The following is a 25,822-nucleotide window of genomic DNA, read 5'->3' on the forward strand; positions in this document are numbered from 1 at the left end:
AACATGCACTGATTTTGTTATTTTTACCAAAGAAATGTAGCAGAAGACATGTTGACCCAAATTGATGAAGAAGAATTATTTATTTGCAAAATTTTATAACAGAAATAAAGAAAAAAATATTTTTTTTGCATTATTTTTTTTTATTTGTAAAAAATAAAAAACCTCATGATTGGGGATTAAATACCACCAAAAGAAAACTGTATCTGTCTAAAAAAAAAAAATTATACAAATTTTCCAAATGAAAATTGGCCTGGGCAAGAAGGTGGTGAAAATGTCTGGCATTGAAGTGGTTAATAATATTTTTTAATGATTCTTACCACCGTGGTTTTTCTCCCTCGGTTCAACATCTTCATCCCAGGAACAATAGGAAACTGTAAAGAATGTACAAATTTAATTATAAAGTCTCCTTCTGACTGCCCTCCTAATAATGTAATGTACTGAAATGAAACACTTCAGCACTAGAAAATCTGCTTTCAGATAAAAATATGTGCTGTAAAATAACTTCAACCCCCCCCCCCCCCCCCGAACATTATATATTTTTCTGAAAGCAGATTTTATTTACCACAATTATTTTTGTATTTAATTGTTTATTTAACTATTTTTTTAATTATTTATTTTTAAATATTAACATTATATATTTTTCTGAAAGCAGAGGACCTGTAGAATAAAAAGATAGTTGTTGCAATTTTATTTTACATCTCACAATGTTTGCGCAACTGTTTAATAATTTTTCGGGGAAAAAAATGTTTTATATGTAGCACGACCGCTCAATATAATAACTGATTTTTTGGTAAAATATAAAACTGGAGGTTGTGTCGAGTAAATAAATACAGTGAGGGAAAAAAGTATTTGCTCCCCTGCTGATTTTGTACATTTGCCCACTGATAAAGAAATCATCAATAATATAATATAATATAATTTTAATGGTAGGTTTATTTTAACAGTGAGAGACAGAATATCCAAAACGCATTTTTCAAAAGTTATACATTTATTTGCATTTTAATGAGTGAAATAAGTATTTGATCCCCTATCAATAATAAAACAATGGACCCCCTAATGGTGGACTTTTAAGGCACTTATTACAGAATATTAATACCAATATAATTTATTAAATTTCAAAAACAGTAGTAATATAACAAATACTATACAGAATGCATAACAGACATTTTTACCTGTATGTACACAGTTTCAGAAGTATTCTTGCACCCAACGCATTTCAGAGTAAATATACCTCCTTTCTCAGGGGTGGGTGTAAGTTAGAGACATTTTTATTATTATTGTGGTGTGTTACTGACTTGGCATTCCATATAATTGAAAATTAAAAACAACAGCAGGGACACAGTCTGTCAACCATAGAAATTCTTGGTTACAAGGGGAAGCAGTGGTTTTCAATTGTTAGAAATTTGTTTGGCATCCGTATTGGGAAAAAATTGAGATGAAAAAATTCATTCAAAAATATCTTTGGTAAGGGAGGGGGGTTAGATCCTCCCTTGGCCTTCCAACAAAAAGAGGAAGGGAGGCCAGTAGGGGGCGTAAGGATATAGTATTTCTGAGAATACACTGAGGCCGAAAGGCAAATCCTGAGAGTTATTAAGCGGCCCGGCTACTGATGTTGCTAGTGTATAGGGAGTAACTGAATGTTCCAAAGATAAGCAAACTTCTAACAGCACAGACCGGTGTCATACAGCAGAGTGTGATAGAACATCCCCTATCAGCAAGATTTCTGGCTCCCAGGTGTCTTCTATACAGGTAATGAGCTGAGATTAGGAGCACTCTCCTAAAGGGAGTGCTCCTAATCTCAGCTTGTTACCTGTATAAAAGACACCTGTCCTAAGAAGCAATCAATCAGATTCCAATCTCCCCACCATGGCCAAGACCAAAGAGCTGTCCAAGAACGTCAGGGACAAGATTGTAGACCTACACAAGGCTGGGATGGGCTATAAGATCGTCGCCAAGCAGCTTGGTGAGAGGGTGACAACAGTTGGTGCAGCTATTCACAAATGGAAGAAACACAAAATAACTCTTAATCTCCCTCTTTCTGAGGCTCCATGGAAGGTCTCACCTCATGGAGTTTCAATGATCATGATAACGGTGCAGAATCAGCCCAGAACTACACGGGAGAATCTTGTCAATGATCTCAAGGCAGCTGGGACCATAGCCACCAAGAAAACAATTGGTTTACGCCTCAATACACTACACCTTGAAGGACTGAAATCCTGCAGCGCCCGCAAGGTCCCCCTGCTCAAGAAAGCACATGTACAGACCCATCTGAACTTTGCTAATGAACATCTGAATGATTCTGAGGAGAACTGGGTGAAAGTGTTGTGACCAGATGAGACCAAAATCGAGCTTGTTGGCATCAACTCAACTCACCATGTTTGGAGGATAAGGAATGCTGCCTATGACCCCCGAGAACACCATCCGTAAAACATGGTGGTGGAAACATTATGCTTTGGGAGTAATTTTCTTCTAAGGGGACAGGACAACTTCATGGCATCTAAGGGACAATGGACGGGGCCATGCACCATCAAATCTTGGGTGAGAACCTCCTTCCCTCAGCCAGAATACTGAAAATGGGTAGCGGATGGGTATTCCAGCATGACAATGACCCACAACACACAGTCTCCAGATCTTAATCCCATAGAAAATACCATATTTTTCGCTCCATAAGACACACTTTTCCCCCTCCCAAAAAATGGGGAGAAATGTCTGTGCGTCTTATGGAGCGAATATTGACCAGGCTTCCCCGCCCGTTGCCCCTGCCACCGCCGTGTTACAATACCATGCCACCGTTTGGCTCCTCTGTGGCAGAAGAGAGGAGGAAATAGACATCCAGCGTTCCAATAGCTGTATAACGGTACGCATGGAAGTCGGAACATGGTCTGCCTGACGTGTCTTGCCTGACGTTCAAGGCGTGGGATCATTCCCCCCTGTGAAGACCGTACCTGTTGGTGAAGCCCAGGTGAATTGGTGATTGGTGAGATACATGAGAACTATCATCCCCTGCTGGAGAATACTTTCATTGTGCTTTCCGTGTTACCTTAACAAATATGCCCCATTGCACCCAGCTGCGGCTACTGCGGGATTGAGTCCATCATAGCGCTCAGCACAGTGTTTCATGTGCTGGGATCGGGACTTCTCCCCACAGTCTCTGCTTCATATGGCAATACCATATTGGAGGCTACGTTAACATAGCGGAATGGCGGCAAACTTCGGTACTTAAAAATCTCCATAGGTGACGCTTCTAATAATTTTTGCAGGTTACCAGTTTAGAGTTACAGAGGAGGTCTAGTGCTAGAATTATTGCTCTCACCAGGGGCGGACTGACAACTCATGGGGCCCCCAGCCAATAGGAGATTATGGGGCCCCCGGTAAATAGGAGAAGATTATGGGGCCCCCGGGCATTAGGAGATTATGGGGCCCCCGGGCAATAGGAGATTATGGGACCCCTGGGAAATAGGAGAAGATTATGGGGCCCCCGGGCATTAGGAGATTATGGGGCCCCCCGGCAATAGGAGATTATGGGGCCCCCAGGCAATAGATTATGGGGCCACACAGTATACACACACATACAGTATACACACACAGACACACAATATACACACACAGTATACACACACAGAATACACACACTGAAAAGGTACTGGAGAGGCGGGGCAACTATAATCTTGGGATTTAAAAAAAAAACAGATTTTTACATACTGTCCCTGGTTTTATTGAGGCTGGCAACCCTGATGGGGCCCCTTAGTGGCATGGGGCCCTCGGGCAGTGCCCCAGCGCCCGAATGGTCAGTCCGCCCCGGCTCTCACTGTAACGCTCACAGTGATACCTTGCATGTGTTGTTTAAACAGCGTTTACATATGCGGGCGCCACGTACGCATGTGTTCGATTCTGCGCGTGAACATGCGGGCGCTTTGAATTTTTTTTTTGTTGTTTGTTTTATTTTTTATAATATACACTGATATGGGTTATTTTTTTTACCAAAGAAATGTTGCAGAATACGTTTTGGCCAACATTTATGAAGAAAGAGACACATTTTTAACAGAAAGAAAGAAAAACACATCTTTTTTTCAAAAGTTTTGGTCTTTTTTAGCTTTTTACATAGTTACATAGTAGGTGAGGTTGAAAAAAGACACAAGTTCATCAAGTCCAACCTATGTGTGTGATTATGTGTCAGTAGTTTATTTAGCAATAAAAAAAAAAAAAAAAACAGCTGAAAGCTGAAAATTGGCCTGGGCAGGAATGGGGTGAAAGTGCCAGGTAATGAATCGGTTAAACGCTTACCAGGTTTGTCCACCTTGGCTCCAAACACCTGCACCTCGCACAGGGAAAGAGATGTGTTCTTGTCCGGTATAACGATGGTCACAAATTTCCCTCCCATTCCTTCACATTTAAACAATTGTGTCTTTCCAAGTCCAATAGATGACACTGTGCCGCAGCTGTGTGGAGGACACAAGATATTTAAAAGTTAGAATAATATGTATCATACTATACACCTAATAAATGTTATATAAATAAATAATTATATATAATAAAATAAATAAATGTTAGAATAACATATACACTATAATACATAAATATTTATAAATAAATATAAATACATATAAGCAGTGGTGGCCCGTCCATTAGGGGCGCAAGGGCGCTGCCCCCCATCCATGCATACGGCCCCTCTGATCTACATACAGGGCCATGGATTCCAATGGGGGGGGGGTTTAATCACGTGATTAGAGCCAGAGGCTCTAAAAGGCTTCAAAAAAGGGTGGTCTCGGGGCTCTGCGCTCCAAGCCCACCCAGTTGTGTGATAATAGCCAATAAACATTCACTATTCTCACACTGATTTCTCCTCCCAGCCAATCAGGAAGCGGGCCATGAGACCCCTTTCCCGGTTGGCTGAAAAGAAGCGATCTTATTAGCCAAGAGGGTGGCGGAGGAGGGAGGAGATGCATGGAGAAGCAGGGGAAGACCGACGGACCCATCATCCAGTATACACCTCAGCCATAAAGCACTCTCCGGCTCGGACAGGGGAGGAAGGAGGAGGGGAGATCGGAGTCTGGGAAGGATAGAGGTAAGGAGGCCGTCCGTCTCCCACCAAGGGGGGAGGAGGGGTGGCGCGTTGGTTTGCCGCCCCCCCCCTGAATTATCGAGCACCAGATGCCACTGCATATAAGCATAAATAAATATTAATAAATAATATAATAAATAAAAGTTAGAATAATATGTATCATTCTATACACCTAAAAAATTAATAATTCCAGAGAGGAAAGTTCTCCTGATGATAACGGTTCTGTGTGATATAAAGTTCTGTACAGGTATAAGGAAAAAAACATCTTACATGGGATTCCTCCTCCAGTCTGTGTCATGATATCCTACACGAATCTCGGCTCTGTCCAGATCAGATGCACAGCAGTCCCCTCTGTTGGTGATAGCGATGGCGGAGACGATGTAGTTGGATTCCATTGAGACGGTCCACCACGGTTCATATTGGACCTCGGTCACCGCGCAGCCTGTCTCAGGTGCTTTGTTGTCTAAGTTATTATCAATGGCATTTCTGGGTGAGCTGACTCCATAAGTGCTGGACTGAGAGGCTTTCTGCAAAGCAATTTTTGGCACCGGAACTGGAAAAAAAAATGATATTATATTGAAAAAAAAATAGAATAATTGCAGTTGCTTTAAAAAAAAAAAAATCACAGCTGATTTAAAAAAAAAATACAGTTGTTTTGAAAAAAATGGCAGTTGCTATTTTAAAAAAAATGGCAGTTGCTTAAAAAAATGGCAGTTGCTTTAAAATAATGGCAGTTTCGTTAAAAACAATAACAGATGCTTTAAAAAAATGACAGTTGCTTTTAGATAACTATCAAAAAATTATATAATAATACATTTTTTAATTCTATTTACATTTTTCAGCCATTGTTGATAAAATTCACAACTGCCAAAACATTGTAAAAGTAGAAAGAAAACCCCCAAACTAAGAAAATTATGGTGATAAAATTAACACAATTAAAAACTCAGGATAACGCTATGCAACAGTGAAAACTGTAAAAAAAAAAATATTGTGGATCCCTTTCGCTCTGTTAAATATACAAATGATAGTGCTTTATTATATCTCTTTGATAAGTTGAAAAAATACCTGTATATCCTGACAGAAATCGAGTGAGTTTCTAACATGCAAGGAGCGTTCTCCAGGGCGGAGAATGCCTCTGCTGCCTATGATTGGCTGTCAGCTTTGAAGGCTTCCTGGCGCCCCCCCTAATCATTTTATCCCTGAAGAAAATGCCTCTGTGGCCCACCCACGCTATGCCACCTGGAGGTACCAGGTGTGCCACTTTTATTTGTTAGGCTGTTAGTGGCAAGAGAACTGATGGACGGTGAGACTAAGCAGGAGTGATGGGGGGGTGACTGGGGCAATTTAGTCAAATCTTATTAAAGGCTCTTTAATTAGCTCATTTTCAGGCTGAGACTATTGTGGAAATAATAAACATTTCAGACTTATGATAATAATAATAATAATAATAATGATTATTATTATTATTATTGTTTTGCAGAATTAAGTCTAACTTCTTACCATACACAGCTTGCAAATCCTACCTGCATTCAGATTTTTTGCCTTCTTTTCAGGTAGTTATAAAATTATTTTATAACTATTAATTATTATCACAACAACAACAACACTAAAAATAACAATAAGTAAAAATATAATAATAATAATAATAGTAAAAAAGTATACAAAGTTTATATAAAAATATAAATGTTATTACACAAAAAATAATCTTATTATTAGAGCTATACGAAAACTGGTGGTATGTAGAAATCCCCTGAAGAAGCCAATGTTGGCGAAACATGTTGGGATAGGACTTCAAGCATTGATCACTTCCTATATATGAATACCAGTGCCCAAGAGTACTAACTGTATTATGCTTTACCATTAGTTTTCATCCTATATCTTATTGAACCCCTTTATTTTTTGTGTTTGTGTAATAAAATTTATATTTTTATATAAACTTTGTATATAGTTTTTGTATAGGCACCGCTATAATCCCAATCATCCCACCAATGTTTATATTGCGAATTACCAGGGATGAGGTGCTGGATACCATAGTGTCACCCAATTTACCTTTTAAATAATAATGATAGTAATAATAATAATCATCATCTTAATGCTTAATACTACAGACTATCAGCATTTTATTTATTTTTTACTGTAAAATGTAAGAATTATTTTGCACAAATAAGTTCTTACCATACACAGCTTTCAAATCCTACCTGCATTCAGATGTTTTGCCTCCTTTTCAGGTTTGAGAAGATCCCGTTCCTCTGTTAAAATAATTACAAGTAGTTATAAAATTATTTTATAACTTTGATTTATTTTAGAATTACCCATTAAAACAAGAAAGTACATTATTTTACTGTTACATTTTAATCTTGAATAAATATTTTATTTATTTAATATTCCTTTAATTTCAGTAGAAAGGTCAAAAGCTAAAAGGTTTGCAAAAAAAAAGAAGTTAATCAGAGATGTTCCGAAGTTCTGAAGTTCCAAGAATGGAGAAATCTAAAGACGATTTCTCAGCGTGTAATAACATACATACGTTTAGGTTGCTCGGACTTCGGAGGTTGGGTGGGAACTTCCATACCTGGAACTGCAAAAATATTTGTAAGTTTCTGAAAAATGATAATTCATTAGAAATTCTTGTCCTTGATTTGTGGATATTTACCGCTTTCTGGCTCATCAGATGGCAGAGCAAAGACCTGAACCTCACAGAGGGTGAGGAACTCTCTACGATGCGGAATGAAAACAGACACGTAGCGCCCCTCCATGCCACGGCAGTTGACGGCGAGAGTTCCTCCTTGGTCCACGCTGGTAAGGATAGCACACCTGGAACATAGAGGAAGAGCAATCATCAATCATTTATTGTATTTTATACAGTACATTTAATTTCTACATTAAATTACTATTACCTTATTGCATATACAGTATACTTGCTAGTTCTAAAAAAAAAAAATTAATACAAATAGCTCACAATATTTTAAAATTCCTTCCAGAAACATTTTCCTGCCTGCTACCTTACAACTCTCAGGAGACCACAAAACTCAACATTGATACAAGAAATATGTGTAAATGTGAAAATGTAATTACAGACAATAGTACGTGTAGTTCACCATAATTACACCCGGCTGTATCCTCACCTCGCGTTTTTTCTTACGTCATCTTTAGAGAATCCTATGCGAATTTCGACTCCGTTGAGTCTGTATCCGCAACATTCTTTTCGGTTAGTGATGGCGATGGAGAAGATCCTCATTCTGGTGTTCAGATCCAAATTCCACCAAGGCTCAAGGTCATACTGTGTGTGACTGCAGTGCGGGTGAAAATTTACCAGCGAGCCGTCATTGGCCCCTTTGGCTTGGACCTTATGATCGCTGGATTGGGTGGCTGTTCCTTTTGGGGCCACATTGGGAGCTGGAAAATGTATCACAAGCAGTCTCAGAGGTCTTTGATTCTTACAACAGAGTCACAGGTAACACATAAAGAGTAACATCTTCCCGCTTTGCATTTTTTCATTTTTTTATACCCCCCCACCTGTTATGTAGCATGGTCCTCGATTCATATAGTCATCTACCCAGCAGATCCAGTGTTGTCACATTGTGATCGGCTGCTCAGATGTCACAGCCCGGGTCCTGTGCTGCTATTCAGTCCCATGTGTGATACGATTTTGCTGTGGCAGGTTCTCTTTAATGAGACATCGGGTGGGGTTTTTAGACCCCTGATGTCTCACCTGCCCTCTATTGAAGCTATTGAAGTATAGATCACAGCCAGACAAACTGACAGCAAAAACCAGAAGTGACATTTTACAGAGTTCTTAAAGCGGAGCTCCACCCAAAAGGGGAAGCTCCACTTGTCTGCCTCCACCCCCCTCCGCTCCCACATTTGACACCTTTTGGGGGTAAGGGGGGAGTGGGTACCTGGTTTTGACCATGCCAAACTGAGCCAGAAGTTCAGCCCCCCTCCTTCCCCCATAGCCTTCTGGGACACTTCACAGGTCCCAGAAGACTGTGGCCCATTCTCAAAGTGCAGCGTGCATGCGCAGTAGAAGACCGGCTGTGAAGCTGCAAGGCTTCATTGCCAGTTTCCCTTAGTAAAAATGGCGGTGCCAGCTCCCTATAGCCGATTGAATTATCAGCTCAGGTGAGGACACTGTTGAATGTCTGAGAGGTAAGTGTCCTAATATTAAAAATCCTTACATTTTTTTTCTGAAGGAGCCTGGAGCTCCGCTTTGAAAGGTAGAGGAGATCAGCAAACAAACATTCACTGGTCATCCTCCCCTCTACCTGGCAGCACCCCTGAATCTTAGTTCTGGATCTGCCAATGGGAGTGCAAAGCTAAGAAAACATGGCAGGGGTGTATGTAGGAGAGGCGCTTAATGTTACAGGGGTGCATGGAAGCAATTGGGTGGCCTGACACCCACCCAATCACTTCATCTGTTGGCCAACAGTAATATACCATACATCAGTGACAAAAAAGGGTTAGGAGTCAAGCAAAATCTCTGCTGCTCTGTAAAAATGACATGGACACACTTTAATAATTACAGTATAATATGACATACTATCCTCACACATAATCTTTAACATTGAGCTTTTTTTTAGCAAATTAGCATGATGCCAATTTAACACGGGCATTCAGTCACATGACATCTCAGAGCTGCCAAGGAACATTGCTGGAAGATTTCCCTCTGGCAGACATTGTGATTCAAGGTCTGAAGTGGGAGCAGGTGGCTATACAATGCCAAGCATGTGCCTATGACTGTGGGCTCCGGCACAATGTACAGCACTTGTATTTGCCCATGGGGCACATGCCCTCTGCCCAGTCCTCCCCTGGTCATCCCATGTAAGCTTGTTCCCACATTACAATTATATGCTTGGTCAGGTTAGGGAATCACAGCAGGGGGGTTCTTTGGTCATCACGCTGGATGTATGCCTACTGGCTCCTTTAATGGAAATCCAGACTGGGTTAAAGGTATTGCCAAAAGGAACGTTTATTTTAGCACTATGGGAACAATGAATGAATGAATGAGTAACTTGTATAGCGCTACATATGCAAACTAAATCGCCTCAGGGCGCTTTGCCACCAGTGTCCATCTGGGTCTTCAGAAGAGATGGGTCTTGGGCTTCTTCCTGAAGGCCAGATGGTTTTTGTTCCGAGCGGATGTCCGCGGGTAGAGCATTCCATAGCTCTACCCGCGGACATGGGCTCCAACAAAGGATGAACTGATTTGAACTGATGAACTGATCTCTGTACACCACCATGATGCAACGCTCAACTTGTATACACACTTACCTCCATGGTGCTGACTCTCCCACATCTGACTTATAGTCCAACTTTCATCAACTAGAACAATTGAAGAACAAAGTTTACATTTTCCATTGGATTCCACCAGATTCTACATCAGAGAGAAATGTATACTAAATGCTGAAATGCCGATCTATTACACATGAAGAGATAAGGAGCAATTCCAAACTGGAACCTGACTTGTAAACCTCAAATTAACCAAGACCAGACATTCAACCTTACTGGTAGCCCTAATGCTCTAAACCAGGGGGTTGGCAAGCTGCCGATCATGATCTACCAGTCGTCTGCGGGCAGCCGGTAGGTAGATCATGAATATGGCTATGCTTCCCCCCAGCCTCCACCGCTCTCATATGCACTACAGAGCAGAGAGCAGGAGACAGCATGGTGCTGGGTGGAGGGTGGGTATGGGAGCTGCCTTTTGACTTAACCAGCAGGTGATTGGTTGCTAGGACACCGTGTGGTCCTAGCAACCAATCACCAGCTTGTTATTAAAAGTTAACTCCGGCAGCTATCAATCCTGCGGACACTATTGTGGGGGGGAGGGGAGCATATGATATTGTTATGGGGGGCAGAGGACACACTGGGAGGGTGATGTGGAGGAGGCAGAAGACACTGCAATGGGTGGGGGGTGCAGAGGACACTACTATGGAGGGGGGTGTGAAGGGGGTAGAGGATACTACTGTGGGGAGGGGGGGAGTGATGTGACGTTCCTCCCCTAGGATCTTTTGTTTTCTCCATGTTATGCATGTAGATCTCAACTTTTGAAAGGTTGCCTACCCCTGCTCAAAACTGTAATCTAACCCAAAAACCTTGAAGGAATTTAGACCAGACCCTTAACTTTAACCTTTACTAGCAAGCCTGATGCTCCAAACTGTAACCTAACTGGTTTTAATCTCATATTAACCTATACCAGACCTTTGACCTCAACTGCACTGGTACCAGTAGAGCTCTAAACTGTAACCTAACATTTAAACTTCAATTGAACTTAGACCAGACCCTTAACTTCAACCTAACCAGTAACCCTAACACTGTAAACTGGAACCTAACTTGTAAACCTCAAAATAACCTAGACCAGATATTTAAACTCAACCATTCTGGTGACCCTAATGCTCTAAACTGGTACCTAATATCTATATATATATATATATATATACATATATAAGTATGTAAACAGTAAAAAAAGGAGGACAGACTATATTGGCCCCATAAAGAATGAGGAAGGACATCTGGTTACAAAGGATGAGGAGATGGCGAAGGTATTGAATTTATTCTTCTCCTCAGTCTTCACGAGTGAATCGGGGGGCTTCAGTAACCAAAACTGCAGTGTTTATCCTCATGACACAACACAGGAAGCACCTCCATGGCTAACAGAGGACAGAATTAAAATTAAACTTGGGAAACTTAACATTAATAAATCACCAGGACCAGATGGCTTGCATCTGAGGGTACTTAGGTACTTAGGGTACTTAGTCAAGTAATTGCAAGACCATTGTTCCTAATTTTTACTGACGGTCTACTGACTGGAATGGTACCAGCTGATTGGAGGAAAGCTAATGTAGTACCAATGTTTAAAAAGGGCCCAAAATACCTCCCTGGGAATTACAGATCAGTTATCCTAACATCAATAGTATGTAAACTCTTGGAGGGGATGATAAGGGACTATATACAAGTTTTTAGTAATAAGAATGATATCATTAGCAGTAATCAGCATGGATTCATGAAGAATCGTTCTTGCCAAACCAATCTATTAACCTTCTATGAGGAGGTGAGTTGCCATCTAGATAAAGGAAGACCCGTAGACGTGGTGTATCTGGATTTTGCAAAAGCATTTGACACAGTTCCCCATAAACATTTACTGTACAAAATAAGTTCCGTTGGCATGGACCATAGGGTGAGTACATGGATTGAAAACTGGCTACAAGGGCGAGTTCAGAGGGTGGTGATAAATGGGGAGTACTCGGAATGGTCAGGGGTGGGTAGTGGGGTCCCCCAGGGTTCTGTGCTGGGACCAATCCTATTTAATTTGTTCATAAACGACCTGGAGGATGGGATAAACAGTTCAATCTCTGTATTTGTGGACGACACTAAGCTAAGCAGGGCAATAACTTCTCCACAGGATGTGGAAACCTTGCAAAAAGATCTGAACAAATTAATGGGGAGGGCAACTGCATGGCAAATGAGGTTCAATTTAGAAAAATATAAAATAATGCATTTGGGTGGCGAAAATATGAAATACCGTACTGGTGACCCCACAATAGGGATAAAACTTTTTCGCAGAAGGGAGTTTAACAAGACTTGTGGCCACTCATTAAAATTAGAAGAAAAGAGGTTTAACCTTAAACTACGTAGAGGGTTCTTTACTGTAAGAGCGGCAAGGATGTGGAATTCCCTTCCACAGGCTGTGGTCTCAGTGGGGGGCATCAATAGCTTCAAGAAACTATTAGATAAACACCTGAATGACCGTAACATACAGGGATATACAATGTAATACTGACATATAATCACACACATAGGATGGACTTGATGGACTTGTGTCTTTTTTCAACCTCACCTACTATGTAACTATATAATATCTAACCTCAAATGAACCTAGATTGGACCATTAATCTCAACCTTAAAGTAACCCTAATGCTCTAAACTTTAACTTAACCCCTAAATCTCAAATGAATCTAGACCAGACCCTTAACCCCAGCCTTAATGGTAACTCTACCATGAGTCCAACCCATAAACTTCAATCTGACTGCTACTGTAAGTTCAAAGTCCATTAGTTACAAATATTGTATGCAATTGATACAAGCAATGACATGTTTTCAATATAATGAATGACTTTGTTTTATTTCACTTAGCTTTACAGTGGAACCTTGGCTAATGAGTAATGCGGTTAACGAGCTTTTTGAAAGACGAGCAACTTTAAAAAAAAATCCTGACTCGGTTTGCGAGTGTTGTCTCGCAAAACGAGCAGAATTCAAGTTAATGTGGTGTGCAGTACTGCATTTGGCCAGAGGTGCGGGGGCGCCGGCGACACTCGGAACGGTTCGGAGCCGTTCGAAAATACTTGGAAACATTCGGAAATACTCAGTTCCTGAGTGTTTCCGAGCCTTTCCGAGGGTTTCCGAGTTCAGCCGAGCTGTTCCCGAGTATTTCCAAGGCTCTCTGGCACCCCCCCACCTCTGGCCACATGCGGTATTGCATACAATAGAAGTCAATGCGGAACGAATTATCTTGGTTTCCATTGACTTCTATGGGGAAACTCGCTTTGATATGCGAGTGCTTTGGATTACAAGCATTCTCCTGGAACGGATTATGCTCATAATTCAAGGTTCCACTGTATTTATCATTTTCTTCACATATACTGACAGGCCGAGATGCCCAGCCAAAGTGACCGTACCAAACTATACCATGGTCAAGGGTACTTACAGTGGTCATTATGGGTAAAATCTTCTCTAAGCCCCAAATGCCCGCTATCAGGATTTAACATTCTCAGGCACAGTTTCCCATTCCCATGCTGATAACTAGCTGCGCATACCTGTGCACGCTGTTATTTCTGTTACCATGCTGTCAATAACTGCTGCAGATCCTATGGTGGGCATACACGCTTTGATAAATGAACATTTTCTTTTCCAATAGGTCTCTTCCAATAGGAATAATCAATCTATATTCAACAACCCATTATATTGATATGCCACACAGTTGAAAAGTGGATTTCAGTTGTAAATGATTGATCGCTTCTTTGTTTTCACCATGTAATCTCATAAGCTGATCGATCAAAATACAAAGTATCTCAGTTTTGCTGATTGATGCGAAACAGTCAATAATATTCTGCCCTGTTTGAATGAATCCATTTGAAATTCAATCTACATCAATCAGAAGGGAAGTCATGGTTATTCAACTGTTTGCTAATTCTAGCATTTTGACTGAATTGCATATTGATCCGAATAAAAAAAAAAAAAAACATTTGGGATCCCCATTTTATCAATCGGGAACCAATCAGTCAATCATGGTGATCAAAGGAATTTTGCTTAGATGCTAACTTTGTGGCAGAAGATGTCAATGTGTCCTTCTCTCTTCCCATAGATGAGAGATATTGATACTTTATAAATGTTACAATGTTTAAAAAAAATACAAAATGAACAAATAGTTTCCTCGGCATTCCAAGTTTTCTTTAGATTTTCAACTAGGCAGGTGGATTTAGATTAACCTTTATTAAACCATTTAAGTTATTTTTTTTTGTTCTTTTTTTGTTAAACGGCTTAATCAAGGTTAATCTAAATCCACCTGCCTAGTTGAAAACCTAAAGAAAACTTGGAATGCCGAGGAAACTATTTGTTCATTTTGTATTTTTTTAAACATTGTAACATTTACAAAGTATCAATATCTCTCATGTATGGGAAGAGAGAAGGACACATTGACATCTTCAGAAAGTTAGCTTCCAAGAAAACTTCCTTTGATCACCATGATTGACTGATTGGTTCCCGGTTGATAGAATGGTGATCCCAAATGCTTTTTTTTTATTTTTAAATCTTTAATGTATATAGTAAATGAATATTTTAGGTTCTAACCATAATGCATATTATAGTTGAAAATATTTTAGTATTTTAATATTTCATATTTTAGCTACTAGATTAAAGGTCTGTTTATTAGCAATTTTATTGTTTAATTCTTTTATATTCATTTTTTTAATAACAAATAATAATGCATTTTCTCCTATTTTCAGCTTATAATAAAATAAGACATTATATAAATAGTTTACTAATCTACAGAATATCACCAAGAACTAAATAACATTTTGTGCTGAGAAGTATTCGGAAATCTCTCCTTACCTGACTGATTTTTGGGCCATCCAAACACCTGGACTTCACACAAGGTCAGAGATACGTTCTTCCCCCGTATTGCAATGGTGACAAACTGGCCCTCCATTCCATGGCAGGTAAAGGAGTAGGTTTCTCCGAGACCGATTGAAGACACAGTGCCACAGCTGAAAGAGATATCAGGTTTATCTATAGCCAAAACCTTTTATTTTTTTGGAAAGAGTAAGGAAGGATTAGAACCCCCTTCTGGTTTATATTGATGTGTCTCCCTGTTGGGTAAAATCACTATCCCTCCACATCGAGACACAAAAAATAAACTGACAGGTATTCTAACCCCTTCCCTGCTCTGTTCAGAGCGGATATATAACCTTTCCTTTCTCTTGATGTCCCCTGAGACCATGAACGGAGCCTGAGGGGTCGCATAGGTCACAATAACGACCCCACTCATGCTCCAGGGGGCCTGTGCAGCCACTTTGTCACAATAAGTTTTACACCGGGGGGGTCTGCAACCTGTCGATTGTGATCTACCTTCCTTGACAACCCCCAGAATCTAGACAGCAACAGTGGCGGCATTTACAGGAACCGATCCCCTTTCCTCCTGCAGCAGCTGAAAGCCAGCTTCTCCACCTCTCCTTCCCGCTGGTATTCAGCTGATGCAGGAGGAAAGGGGATCGGTTTAAGTAAATGACACCCCCGCCACTCCTACTGTCCAGGTTCCCTGTCCTTTTGCTGTCTGGCCCCCCTATGTGCTCCCCTGGTCTCCCCCACCCCCAACACAGAGCCTCCCCACAGCGCTCCTGTCTTCCTCTCCCACTGGCTGATGCGGCGGATGTATCTGAATTAACACAGTGAGTAATCGGTACTGATAACTCACTGTGTTCATTTATAACTGAAGCATAGTAAACTTGCTTCAGTTTGTGAATGAGCAGGAAGCTCTATACAGACGCAGAGCTATTCCTGTTCATTCATTCTGTGCAGCTAAAGCTGCAGACCGTGTCCTCAATCTCCCTTCTTTGTCTCAACTGTTGAGACCCCTGATACTTCACCTAAGGGATCTCTGATTTCTGGGATCTCTGAGTTTCCGGTTTCATCTCCACATGGTGATGGGGCAAGCCATTTTCCCCAGTGGCACACTCTTTGCTCAGCACACCGCCCAGCCCAGTACAGCCCCTCCCTCCCTGTGGCAGAATCTAAAAGTCAGATGGCCCACCCCTCTGAGCTTTCTCTTTTTTTACATACGCACCTTCATTTTAAGAGGGAAGTTTCAGGGAAAAAACTTTTTTTTTTTTTAAATAAACAACTTTGAAGCAAATTAAGGGTCAGTGCCCATAAATGCAACCTGATTAGTGCCCATCTGCAGCCTCCCCATCTCCTATCAATACAGCCTGATTAATGTCCATCTGCAGACTGATCAATGTCCATCTGCTGCCTGATCAATGCCCATCTGCAGCCTGATCAATGTCCATCTGCAGCCTGATCAATGCCCATCTGCAGCCTGATCAATACCCATCTGCAGCCTGATCAATGCCCATCTGCACCCTGATCAATGTCCATCTGCAGCCTGATCAATGCCCATCTGCACCCTGATCAATGTCCATCTGCAGCCTGATCAATGTCCATCTGCACCCTGATCAATGTCCATCTGCAGCCTGATCAATGTCCATCTGCACCCTGATCAATGTCCATCTGCAGCTTGATCAATATCCATCCGCAGCCTGATCAATGCCCATCTGCAGCCTCAATGCAGCCTGATCAATGTCCATTTGCAGCCCATCTTCCGTGTGAGAGCCACGTGAGAGCCGCGTGAGAGCCGAGTGAGAGCCGAGTGAGAGCCGTGTGAGACCCGAGTGAGAGCCGTGTGAGACCCGAGTGAGACCCGAGTGAGAGCCGAGTGAGAGCCGTGTGAGAGAGTAAGCAGGAGGTGACAGCTCAGTGAATTCTGGTGGCGCTCATCCCCCTCCTTTCCATTCGAGGTACACTATCTGCGTATAACACGCACCTGCGATTTGCCCCCTATTTTCAGGGGAAAAAAGTGCGTGTTATAAGTCGATAAATATTTTTGTTAAGCGCAACACTTTTGCTATACATTCATTATTTATGTAATCATATCTCACATTAGTGGTACTGCTATACACAAGTTTAATACATTTACACAAGCGCAGTTTACTTTCGCTTTCACATTTTAGGTCATATAAATGATTAATTTACAAGATATAAAATATCAGTACAAAATACATTCAAACAAAATATAGTGTAGCGCAACCAAAAAAACAATAATCAATAATCTATAAATCAAGTCCACATAGTATCAAAATTCCTCCGTTGTGCAACTTTCAGTGACAGTTCATTAATATCCAGTGACTTCAGTGACTACCACCTCTAGCTGGAATGCCTGCTCACCTCCGAAAGTTGACCCCACTGCAGAGTCACTCACGCCTGGTATACCTCTCCGGATACCTCGGGGGAAACGACTCCTCCTCCTGGTGTTCCTGGACAAGTCAGACCTCCTCCCGGGTTCTCACTATGTAGACCCCAATGCAGAATCACTCACACCTGGTAAAATATCTTTCATGATACCTCGGTAACACGTCTCCTCATCCCAATGTACCTAGACAGCTAAGACCTCCTCCTGGGATCTCATTCAGTCATGTGTGGCCATATAAAGACAAAGACAAACCATAGTGCTCTCTGCTAGTACCATTTATTTAAAACTTAACGTAGGAATTAAAAATACTCACATAAAAATGTGAAAAAACATGCATATCATCATCTATGAAGTAAACTGAGAAAAGATGTCCTGAACGGCGGCACCTCACACCTGCAGCCTTTGTCTTTATATGGCCATACATGACTGAATGAGATCCCAGGAGGAGGTCTGAGCTGTCTTGGTACACTGGGATGAGGAGTTGTGTTCCCGAGATATCCTGAGAGATATTACACTAGGCGTGTGTGACTCTGCAGTGGGGTCTACTTAATAAGAACCCAGGAGAAGGTCTGACTTGTCCAGGAACATCAGAAGGAGGAGTTGTTTCCCCCAAGGTATCCTGAGAGATATTATTCCAGGTGTGTGTCACTCTGCAGTGGGGCAGTGGTGTCGGCGGGGGGGGGGGTGACCATGGCTGAAGCCCCAAGTGGGTCCCCAAAAAGCCCTGGGTCTCGAGTGAGCAAGGTACTATCAATAGCTCAGAGCGGGGACTGATCTGATGCCGAGCACCGCCGAGTGACGCCGAGTGTGGCCGAGTCACATAGCAGGTCCCACCTTCTGAAGCCTGCAGTGCCTATGATGGACGTCCCACTGGTCCAATGGTGGGACTGCGGGATGTGTGACGTCCATCATAGGTGCTGCAGGCTCCAGAAGGCGGGAATTACAATGCGGCACCACTGTGAGATTCCTGCTTGGTGCTCGGCTCTCCTCTCCCTGCCTGCTGTGATGATGCTTGCGCACCACACACCATGGCTGAGCTGCTGCTGCAGTGTGTGTCAGGTCAGAGTAGGTCAGTGTAGGTCAGTGCATGTCAGTGTATGTATGTCAGGTAGGTCAGTGTGTGTCAGGTAGGTCAGACATCAGGCAGGTAGGTCAGTGCATGTCAGGTAGGTAAGTGCATGTCAGTGTATGTATGTTAGGTAGGTCAGTGTGTGTCAGGTAGGTCAGTGTGTGTCAGGCAGGTAGGTCAGTGTGTCAGGCAGGTGAGTTTAGTGGTCAGCATTGATGGGCACTGGTAAGCCAGGCAGCAATCAGCAAGTGAGCTCACCCCCCTCCACACAACCACACAGCCCAGCCAAAAAACCCTGCGCCACTACCGCAGACCTACCAACACATGGCCGTCCACCTAAACTGACAGGCCGGTCAAGGAGAGCATTCATCAGAGAAGAAGCCAAGAGGCCCATGGTAACTCTGGAGGAGCTGCACAGAATTCTTGCTCTCGCTATAATGTTCGCACAGGAGGATGGTGCGCTTTAAAAACATTGTATTTTTTTTTTATTTTTTACACTGTCTATTTTTTTCATCACTTTTATTCCTAGAAATGTAAACATCATTTGTGATAACAATAAAGCACAACAGATCCTCTTTATGGAGACATCTGGGGTCTATAAGACCCCAGATCTCTCCTTTAACCTTGAAAGCATGAGATAAAAAAAAAAACTTTGATGTCACGCTTTCCAGAGAAAAAAATGGCTGTGTGTAGATCTGGAAGTGACTAAATGCTCGTCATTTCTGGTCTCTTAGACCATAGAGATGTATAGGGACCTTTCGGCACATTCACTAAAATTACTAGATAGGGTTTCTTGTTGTCTTGCTGTATGGATTACACTGTGATTCATTTATTAATCAATATATGATGTAAGTGCTAGTTATCTCTAGTTATCTCTAGCTATCTTTAGCCTAGATAAACATGTTACAAATTCATAACCAATCATGAAAGTTCCCCCCCCTCCCAATGTAGAGCTGCAGTCGGATATAGGCTGGTCAGAGAAGGTGAAATGGTTTGTGAAGACAAAGAGAACAATAGATTTTACAACACTTGCAGAGGTACCTCTATTTGGTAGCCAAGGTTATACCACAGATATAGTTATATCATCAACGTACATGGGGTTCTCCCTCCAGTCCACGCTGTTTCCTATTCGGATTTTAGCTCCGCTCAGGTCCTCAGCACAGCAGTCTCTCTTGTTCGTAATGGCCACAGAGAAGATAACATGGTTTGATTTTAGATCCAGATTCCACCAGGGCCTATATTGCACTTTAGTTGAAGCACATCGAGAGAGCAGGCCATCGGTTGCATATCTGGAAGCTGCTCCCTGTTTAGTGCTGGACTGAGATGTTTTTCCTTTGGGAGCCACATTGTACGCTAAAAATAATATATCATGTGTTATCTTCATGATGTAATAACTTAGAAATGAGGTGCATTCAAAAAGATTCGAAATATATCTAGCCTTGAAATGTCACCATTTGCTGATCGTTTCTGAAGTTCAGATCTCTGCAGTGCACACCTGGTCTAATCAAGAAAGCATTATTGTAGACTGCTGGACATTTAAAGACTGCCCAATTAACAGGTTACAGTGTCTTCTGGTGTCTTAAATTCAGCTCTATGTGACTTATGCCTTGTACACATGATCGGACATTCCAACAACAAAATCCATGTATTTTTTCCGACGGATATTGGCTCAAACTTGTCTTGCATACACACGGTCGCACAAAGTTGGTCGGAAATTCCGAACGTCAAGACATACAACACATATGACGATCCAAGAAAAATGAAGTTCAATAGCCAGTGCGGCTCTTCTGCTTGATTCTGAGCATGTGTGGAACTTTGTGTGTCGGAATTGTGTACACACGATCGGAATTTCCGACAACGGATTTTGTTGTCGGAAAATTTGAGATCCAGATCTCAAATTTTGTGTGACGGAAATTTTTATGGAAAATGTGTGATGGAGCCTACATATGGTCGGAATGTCCGACAACAAGGTCCCATCGAACATTTTCCATTGGATAATCCGACCGTGTGTACGGGGCATAAGGCTACCAGACTTAGTGTGACCCTAATAAGAGAAGTCATACTATGCTTGTGGGAAGAATCAAAAGACCGCTGTACATGACTTTGACGGACCGCCTGGCACCCAGCCTGGGTGCTTCCACCAAGATACAGCTTCCTACACTCACAAGGAACCGGGTATTATAGCTGAATATTGCACCCAAAAACTAGACGGCACTAGCTTAGGTGCAAACTGGAACTGACTTTTATTGTAAATTCACACAGAATATATACCACACAAAACATGATAAGAGCTTGATCACATTATCCTAAACAATGCGGTCTGTAAACAGTAATGTCAGTATATCTAATGAACAGCTAACATGAACATAAGCAGTGAGCTAATTAACAACTAGTCACCTAGACAAGACTAGGTGACTCAGGTCAGTGCCCACCCAGACAATTCGGCACCAGTATTCAAGAAGACCCAGGGCTTTCCAAATCTCATTAGCAAGCTTTCTTTTCACATCCATCTTCTCATTGAGTTTCAAGTTGGCAGAGATCATCATGGCTTCCTTGATTGTATTTTTTTTTTTTGCTGTCCCATTGAATAAGTGTAAAGATTGCTTTTGTTGCCCTGACTCTTCACTGAGAGCCACATATTTAGAATAAACATGTATTTACATAGATAGTCAGGTTGAAAAAAGAAGCAAGTACATCTAGTTCAACCAGTCATGTAATGAGATTATTATGAGAGGAAGGAAGGGGACTATAGACAATGGAGAAAAAAGTAAAAAATTGGTTTTATTCTTACATGAGGGCCAGTACATTAAAAGTTACCTGCAGTGGAATGTTTTTTGATGTCTTCTTCTTCAGACTCCCAGAGACCTGGAATAGATTGAAGGTAAAGACATGGATGAGCGAATTTGGGGTGTAGGAACTTGACTGGCCAGCACTGACCTCAACCCGATAGAACACCTTTGGGATGAATTCGTGCAGAGACTGTGAGCCAGGCCTTCTCATCCAACATCAGTGCCTGACCTCACAAATGAGCTTCTGGAAGAATGGTCAAACATTCCCATAGATACACTCCTAAACCTTGTGGACAGCCTTCCCAGAAGAGTTGAAGCTGTTATCAGGGCCGGTGCTACCACTAGGCAGACTAGGCAACCACCTAGGGCGCACGGCCACCAAGGGTGCCCGGCCAATGGTTAATCTACTCCTGCACATGTGTCAAGCAGCGCTGCCCCCTCCCCTCCCCCCCACGCGACTCTCCGCTCTGACATCATGTAGTCATATCAGCTACACACTTCTCCCGAGTCCCGCCTCTCCTGTGCGCTCCGTCCTATCCACCTCCAGCATGTCTGCCCTGAACAGCTACACACTTTTCCAAGTTCCGCCTCTCCAGTGCGCTCCGTCTGTGAAGAGGAGGAGGGCGGGAAGATTAAAAACAAGCAGCCAAAAGCCACACCGAAAAACTGCTGAATGAACCAGTGAGCCCCTGGGGACCATTCCAAGTGAGTGAGCTCTTTCACTGACCAGACTGCTCCCTTCTCTCTCTCTCCCTGACCCCTCCCCTCTCTCTCTGACCCCCCTCTCTCTCCCTGATCCCCCTCTCTCTCCCTGATCCCCCCTCTCTCTCTGACCCCCCTCTCTCTCCCTGATCCCCCTCTCTCTCCCTGATCCCCCCCCTCTCTCTCTGACCCCCCTCTCTCTCCCTGACCCCCCCCCCTCTCTCTCTCCCTGAGGGTGGCAAGGAAGAAAAAGGCCATATAGTGTAAATCCGTTTAAGAAAAAATTTATTAAACAAAAGGATATACATTCACTTGTAAAATAATGTAAAAACAGCGCTGAAGATAAAATGTGGTGACAGTGGGGGTCATTATTTTACAAGTGAGTGTATATCCTTTTGTTTAATAAATTTTTTCTTAAACGGATTTACACTATATGGCCTTTTTCTTCCTTGCCACCCTATATCTGCCTTCTTCAACATCAATTTGAGCGAAACCACAATGTGCGTTCCGGTCCACGCATCCTCCTGGATTCCAGCATCACCTAGAGTGACAGAGTAACGTGTGGGTCCACCCACCAACATCGCCTTCCGGGGCCATCTCCAGCCACCCATCACCTAAGCGCATCCGACCCAGTCCGGCGTATGCCCCATTGGGTCCACTCCATCCGGTAAGCCTTCTCACAATTGGTGGTGGTGTGTTTGTTTTTCATCTCAAGATTTTATACAGCCTTGGTTGGAATGTTTTCCTAAAAGACTTTTTCCTTCATACACCTATCGATGTTCCCTCTGCATTATTCATACTTGGAACTGTGATTTTGACGTTTTCCATATTGGACATTTTTTCCATTTCTACTAGCGCTACACTTATTGTGTGTTTTCTATCTGTTTTGCTTTGTTGGTTGTGTTAGCTGCTTTTTGTCGTTACGGCAGCGCAGAATTGTTTTGTTTATATCATGATCCCCCTCTCTCCCTGATCCCCCCTCTCTCTCTCCCTGATCCCCCTCTCTCTCTCCCTGATCCCCCTCTCTCTCTCCCTGATCCCCCTCTCTCCCTGATCCCCCTCTCTCCCTGATCCCCCCTCTCTCTCTCCCTGATCCCCTCTCTCTCTCCCTGATGCCCCTCTCTCCCTGATCCCCCCTCTCTCTCCCTGATCCACCTCTCTCTCCCTGATCCCCCCTCTCTCCCTGATCCCCCTTCTCTCTCCCTGATCCCCCCTCTCTCTCCCTGATCCCTCCTCTCTCTCTCCCTGATCCCCCCCTTTCTCACTGATCCCCCTCTCTCTCCCTGATCCCCCTCTCTCTCTCCCTGATCCCTCCTCTCTCTCTCCCTGATCCCCCCTCTCTCCCTGATCCCCCCTCTCTCCCTGATCCCCCCTCTCTCCCTGATCCCCCTCTCTCCCTGATCCCCCTCTCTCTCCCTGATCCCCCTCTCTCTCTCCCTGATCCCCCTCTCTCTCTCCCTGATCCCCCTCTCTTTCCCTGACCCCTTCTCTCTCCCTGATCCCCCTCTCTCTCCCTGATCCCTCCTCTCTCTTTCCCTGACCCCCCTCTCTCTCTCCCTGATCCCCCCTCTCTCCCTGACCCCCCTCTCTCTCCCTGACCCATCTCTCTCCCTGATCCCCCTCTCTCTCCCTGATCCCTCCTCTCTCTTTCCCTGACCCCCCTCTCTCTCTCCCTGATCCCCCCTCTCTCCCTGACCCCCCTCTCTCTCCCTGACCCATCTCTCTCCCTGATCCCCCCTCTCTCTCCCTGATCCCCCCTCTCTCTCCCTGATCCCCCCTCTCTCCCTGACCCCCCTCTCTCCCTGACCCATCTCTCTCCCTGATCCCCCCTCTCTCTCCCTGATCCCCCCTCTCTCCCTGACCCCCCTCTCTCCCTGACCCCCCTCTCTCCCTGATTCCCCCTCTTTCTCTTCCTGATCCCCCTCTCTCTCTTCCCTCTCTTTCCCTGACCCCCCTCTCTCTCCCCCTGATCCCCCCTCTCTCTACCTGATCCCCCCCTCTCTCTCCCTGATTCCCCCTCTCTCTCCCTGACCCCCTCTCTCTACCTGATCCCTACTCTCTCTCTTTACTTGCCAGCACTGGAAGTAGCTTAACTCCAGTCTGTTTATCTCCTGTTTTAACTCCTCCCTTACCATCATCTGCCTATACATTGATGTATAACAGAATTACTTGAATAACTTTATCCTCTTAAAGTGGTATTAAAGCAAAGCAAAATATTTATTATACTGCAGTTTACCAATTCTTAGATGGGTGGCTGCATTAGTTTTTTTTGTTTTTAATTTTTCTCTTTTATATTCACTTGGTGATCCTGCTAGTAAGTCTGTTGTTTTTCAAAAGAATGTGCTCTCTTGCAGATGTAGCAGTTAGAGGTTTGAATCAAACCATTTAACACTGGCAAAGGGGGTGAAGTCAGGGGCAGACCCATAGGGGGCGGCAAAAGGAGGTTTCGCCTAGGGAGTCAAAAATCCTTGCACTAGCCCTGGCTGTTATAGCTGCAAAGGGCGGAGCCAACTCAATATTGAACTCTACGGACTAAGACTGGGATGTCATTAAAGGTCATGTGTGTGTAAAGGCAGGCGTCCCAATACTTTTGGTGATATAGTGTATAAATCAGAGGCTCTGGATGGACAGTTGGATAAATGGTTCTATATTTAGGATGTATCCGGTCTATAAACCAGAGGCTCTGGATGGACAGTTGGATAGATGGGTTTTATATTTAGCACTAAATTAAATATAGGGTAGAATAATAGAAAAATTTTCTAACACTCACTTTCAATATCAGGGCTTGTTTCCACTTGAGTAGGAGGGTCTACAACAAATAAGAGCAACAGTATTAGTGTCAATGGTGATGTCAGTTAGTGTCAGCTTACAGATCACAGTCCCACAATAAGTCGCAGATTACCGCCATTAGTTGAATAAAAAATAAATAAAAATTCAGTATTCAGACCTACCTTAAACTCTTTGTTATATTGCAGCCATTTGCTAAAATCATTTAAGTTCATTTTTTTCCTCATTAATGTACACACAGCACCTCATATTGTACACACAGCACCCCATATTGTACACACAGCACCCCATATTGTACACACAGCACCTCATATTGTACACACAGCACCCCATATTGTACACACAGCCCCCCATATTGTACACACAGCCCCCCATATTGTACACACAGCACTCCATATTGTACACACAGCACCCCATATTGTACACACAGCACCCCATATTGTACACACAGCACCCCATATTGTACACACAGCCCCCCATATTGTACACACAGCACCCCATATTGTACACACAGCCCCCCATATTGTACACACAGCACCTCATATTATACACACAGCACCCCATATTGTACACACAGCACCCCATATTGTACACACAGCCCCCCATATTGTACACACAGCACCCCATATTGTACACACAGCCCCCCATATTGTACACACAGCACCTCATATTGTACACACAGCACCCCATATTGTACACACAGCCCCCCATATTGTACACACAGCCCCCCATATTGTACACACAGCACCTCATTTGTACACACAGCACCCCATATTGTACACACAGCACCCCATATTGTACACACAGCCCCCCATATTGTACACACAGCCCCCCATATTGTACACACAGCACCTCATATTGTACACACAGCACCCCATATTGTACACACAGCCCCCCATA

General features: G+C 43.1%; 1 protein-coding gene across 1 annotated transcript in view; it reads right to left on the reverse strand.

Moving 5' to 3' along the window:
- LOC141102649 (uncharacterized) overlaps positions 1–25,822 on the reverse strand; it is a 97,656-nt gene that overhangs the window by 54,091 nt on the left and 17,743 nt on the right. The window contains exons 6-17 of the mRNA XM_073591556.1: positions 24,906–24,944; positions 21,462–21,509; positions 19,739–19,997; positions 15,163–15,317; positions 10,331–10,381; positions 8,185–8,455; positions 7,713–7,873; positions 7,587–7,637; positions 7,261–7,311; positions 5,333–5,615; positions 4,285–4,439; positions 318–371 (exon numbers count right to left, since the gene is read on the reverse strand). Coding sequence (XP_073447657.1) covers positions 318–371; positions 4,285–4,439; positions 5,333–5,615; positions 7,261–7,311; positions 7,587–7,637; positions 7,713–7,873; positions 8,185–8,455; positions 10,331–10,381; positions 15,163–15,317; positions 19,739–19,997; positions 21,462–21,509; positions 24,906–24,944 — 1,578 coding nt within the window. The remainder of the gene's footprint in view (positions 1–317; positions 372–4,284; positions 4,440–5,332; positions 5,616–7,260; positions 7,312–7,586; positions 7,638–7,712; positions 7,874–8,184; positions 8,456–10,330; positions 10,382–15,162; positions 15,318–19,738; positions 19,998–21,461; positions 21,510–24,905; positions 24,945–25,822) is intronic.

This window comes from Aquarana catesbeiana, linkage group LG07, assembly GCF_042186555.1.
Source record: "Aquarana catesbeiana isolate 2022-GZ linkage group LG07, ASM4218655v1, whole genome shotgun sequence".
Lineage (NCBI taxonomy): Eukaryota > Metazoa > Chordata > Amphibia > Anura > Ranidae > Aquarana > Aquarana catesbeiana.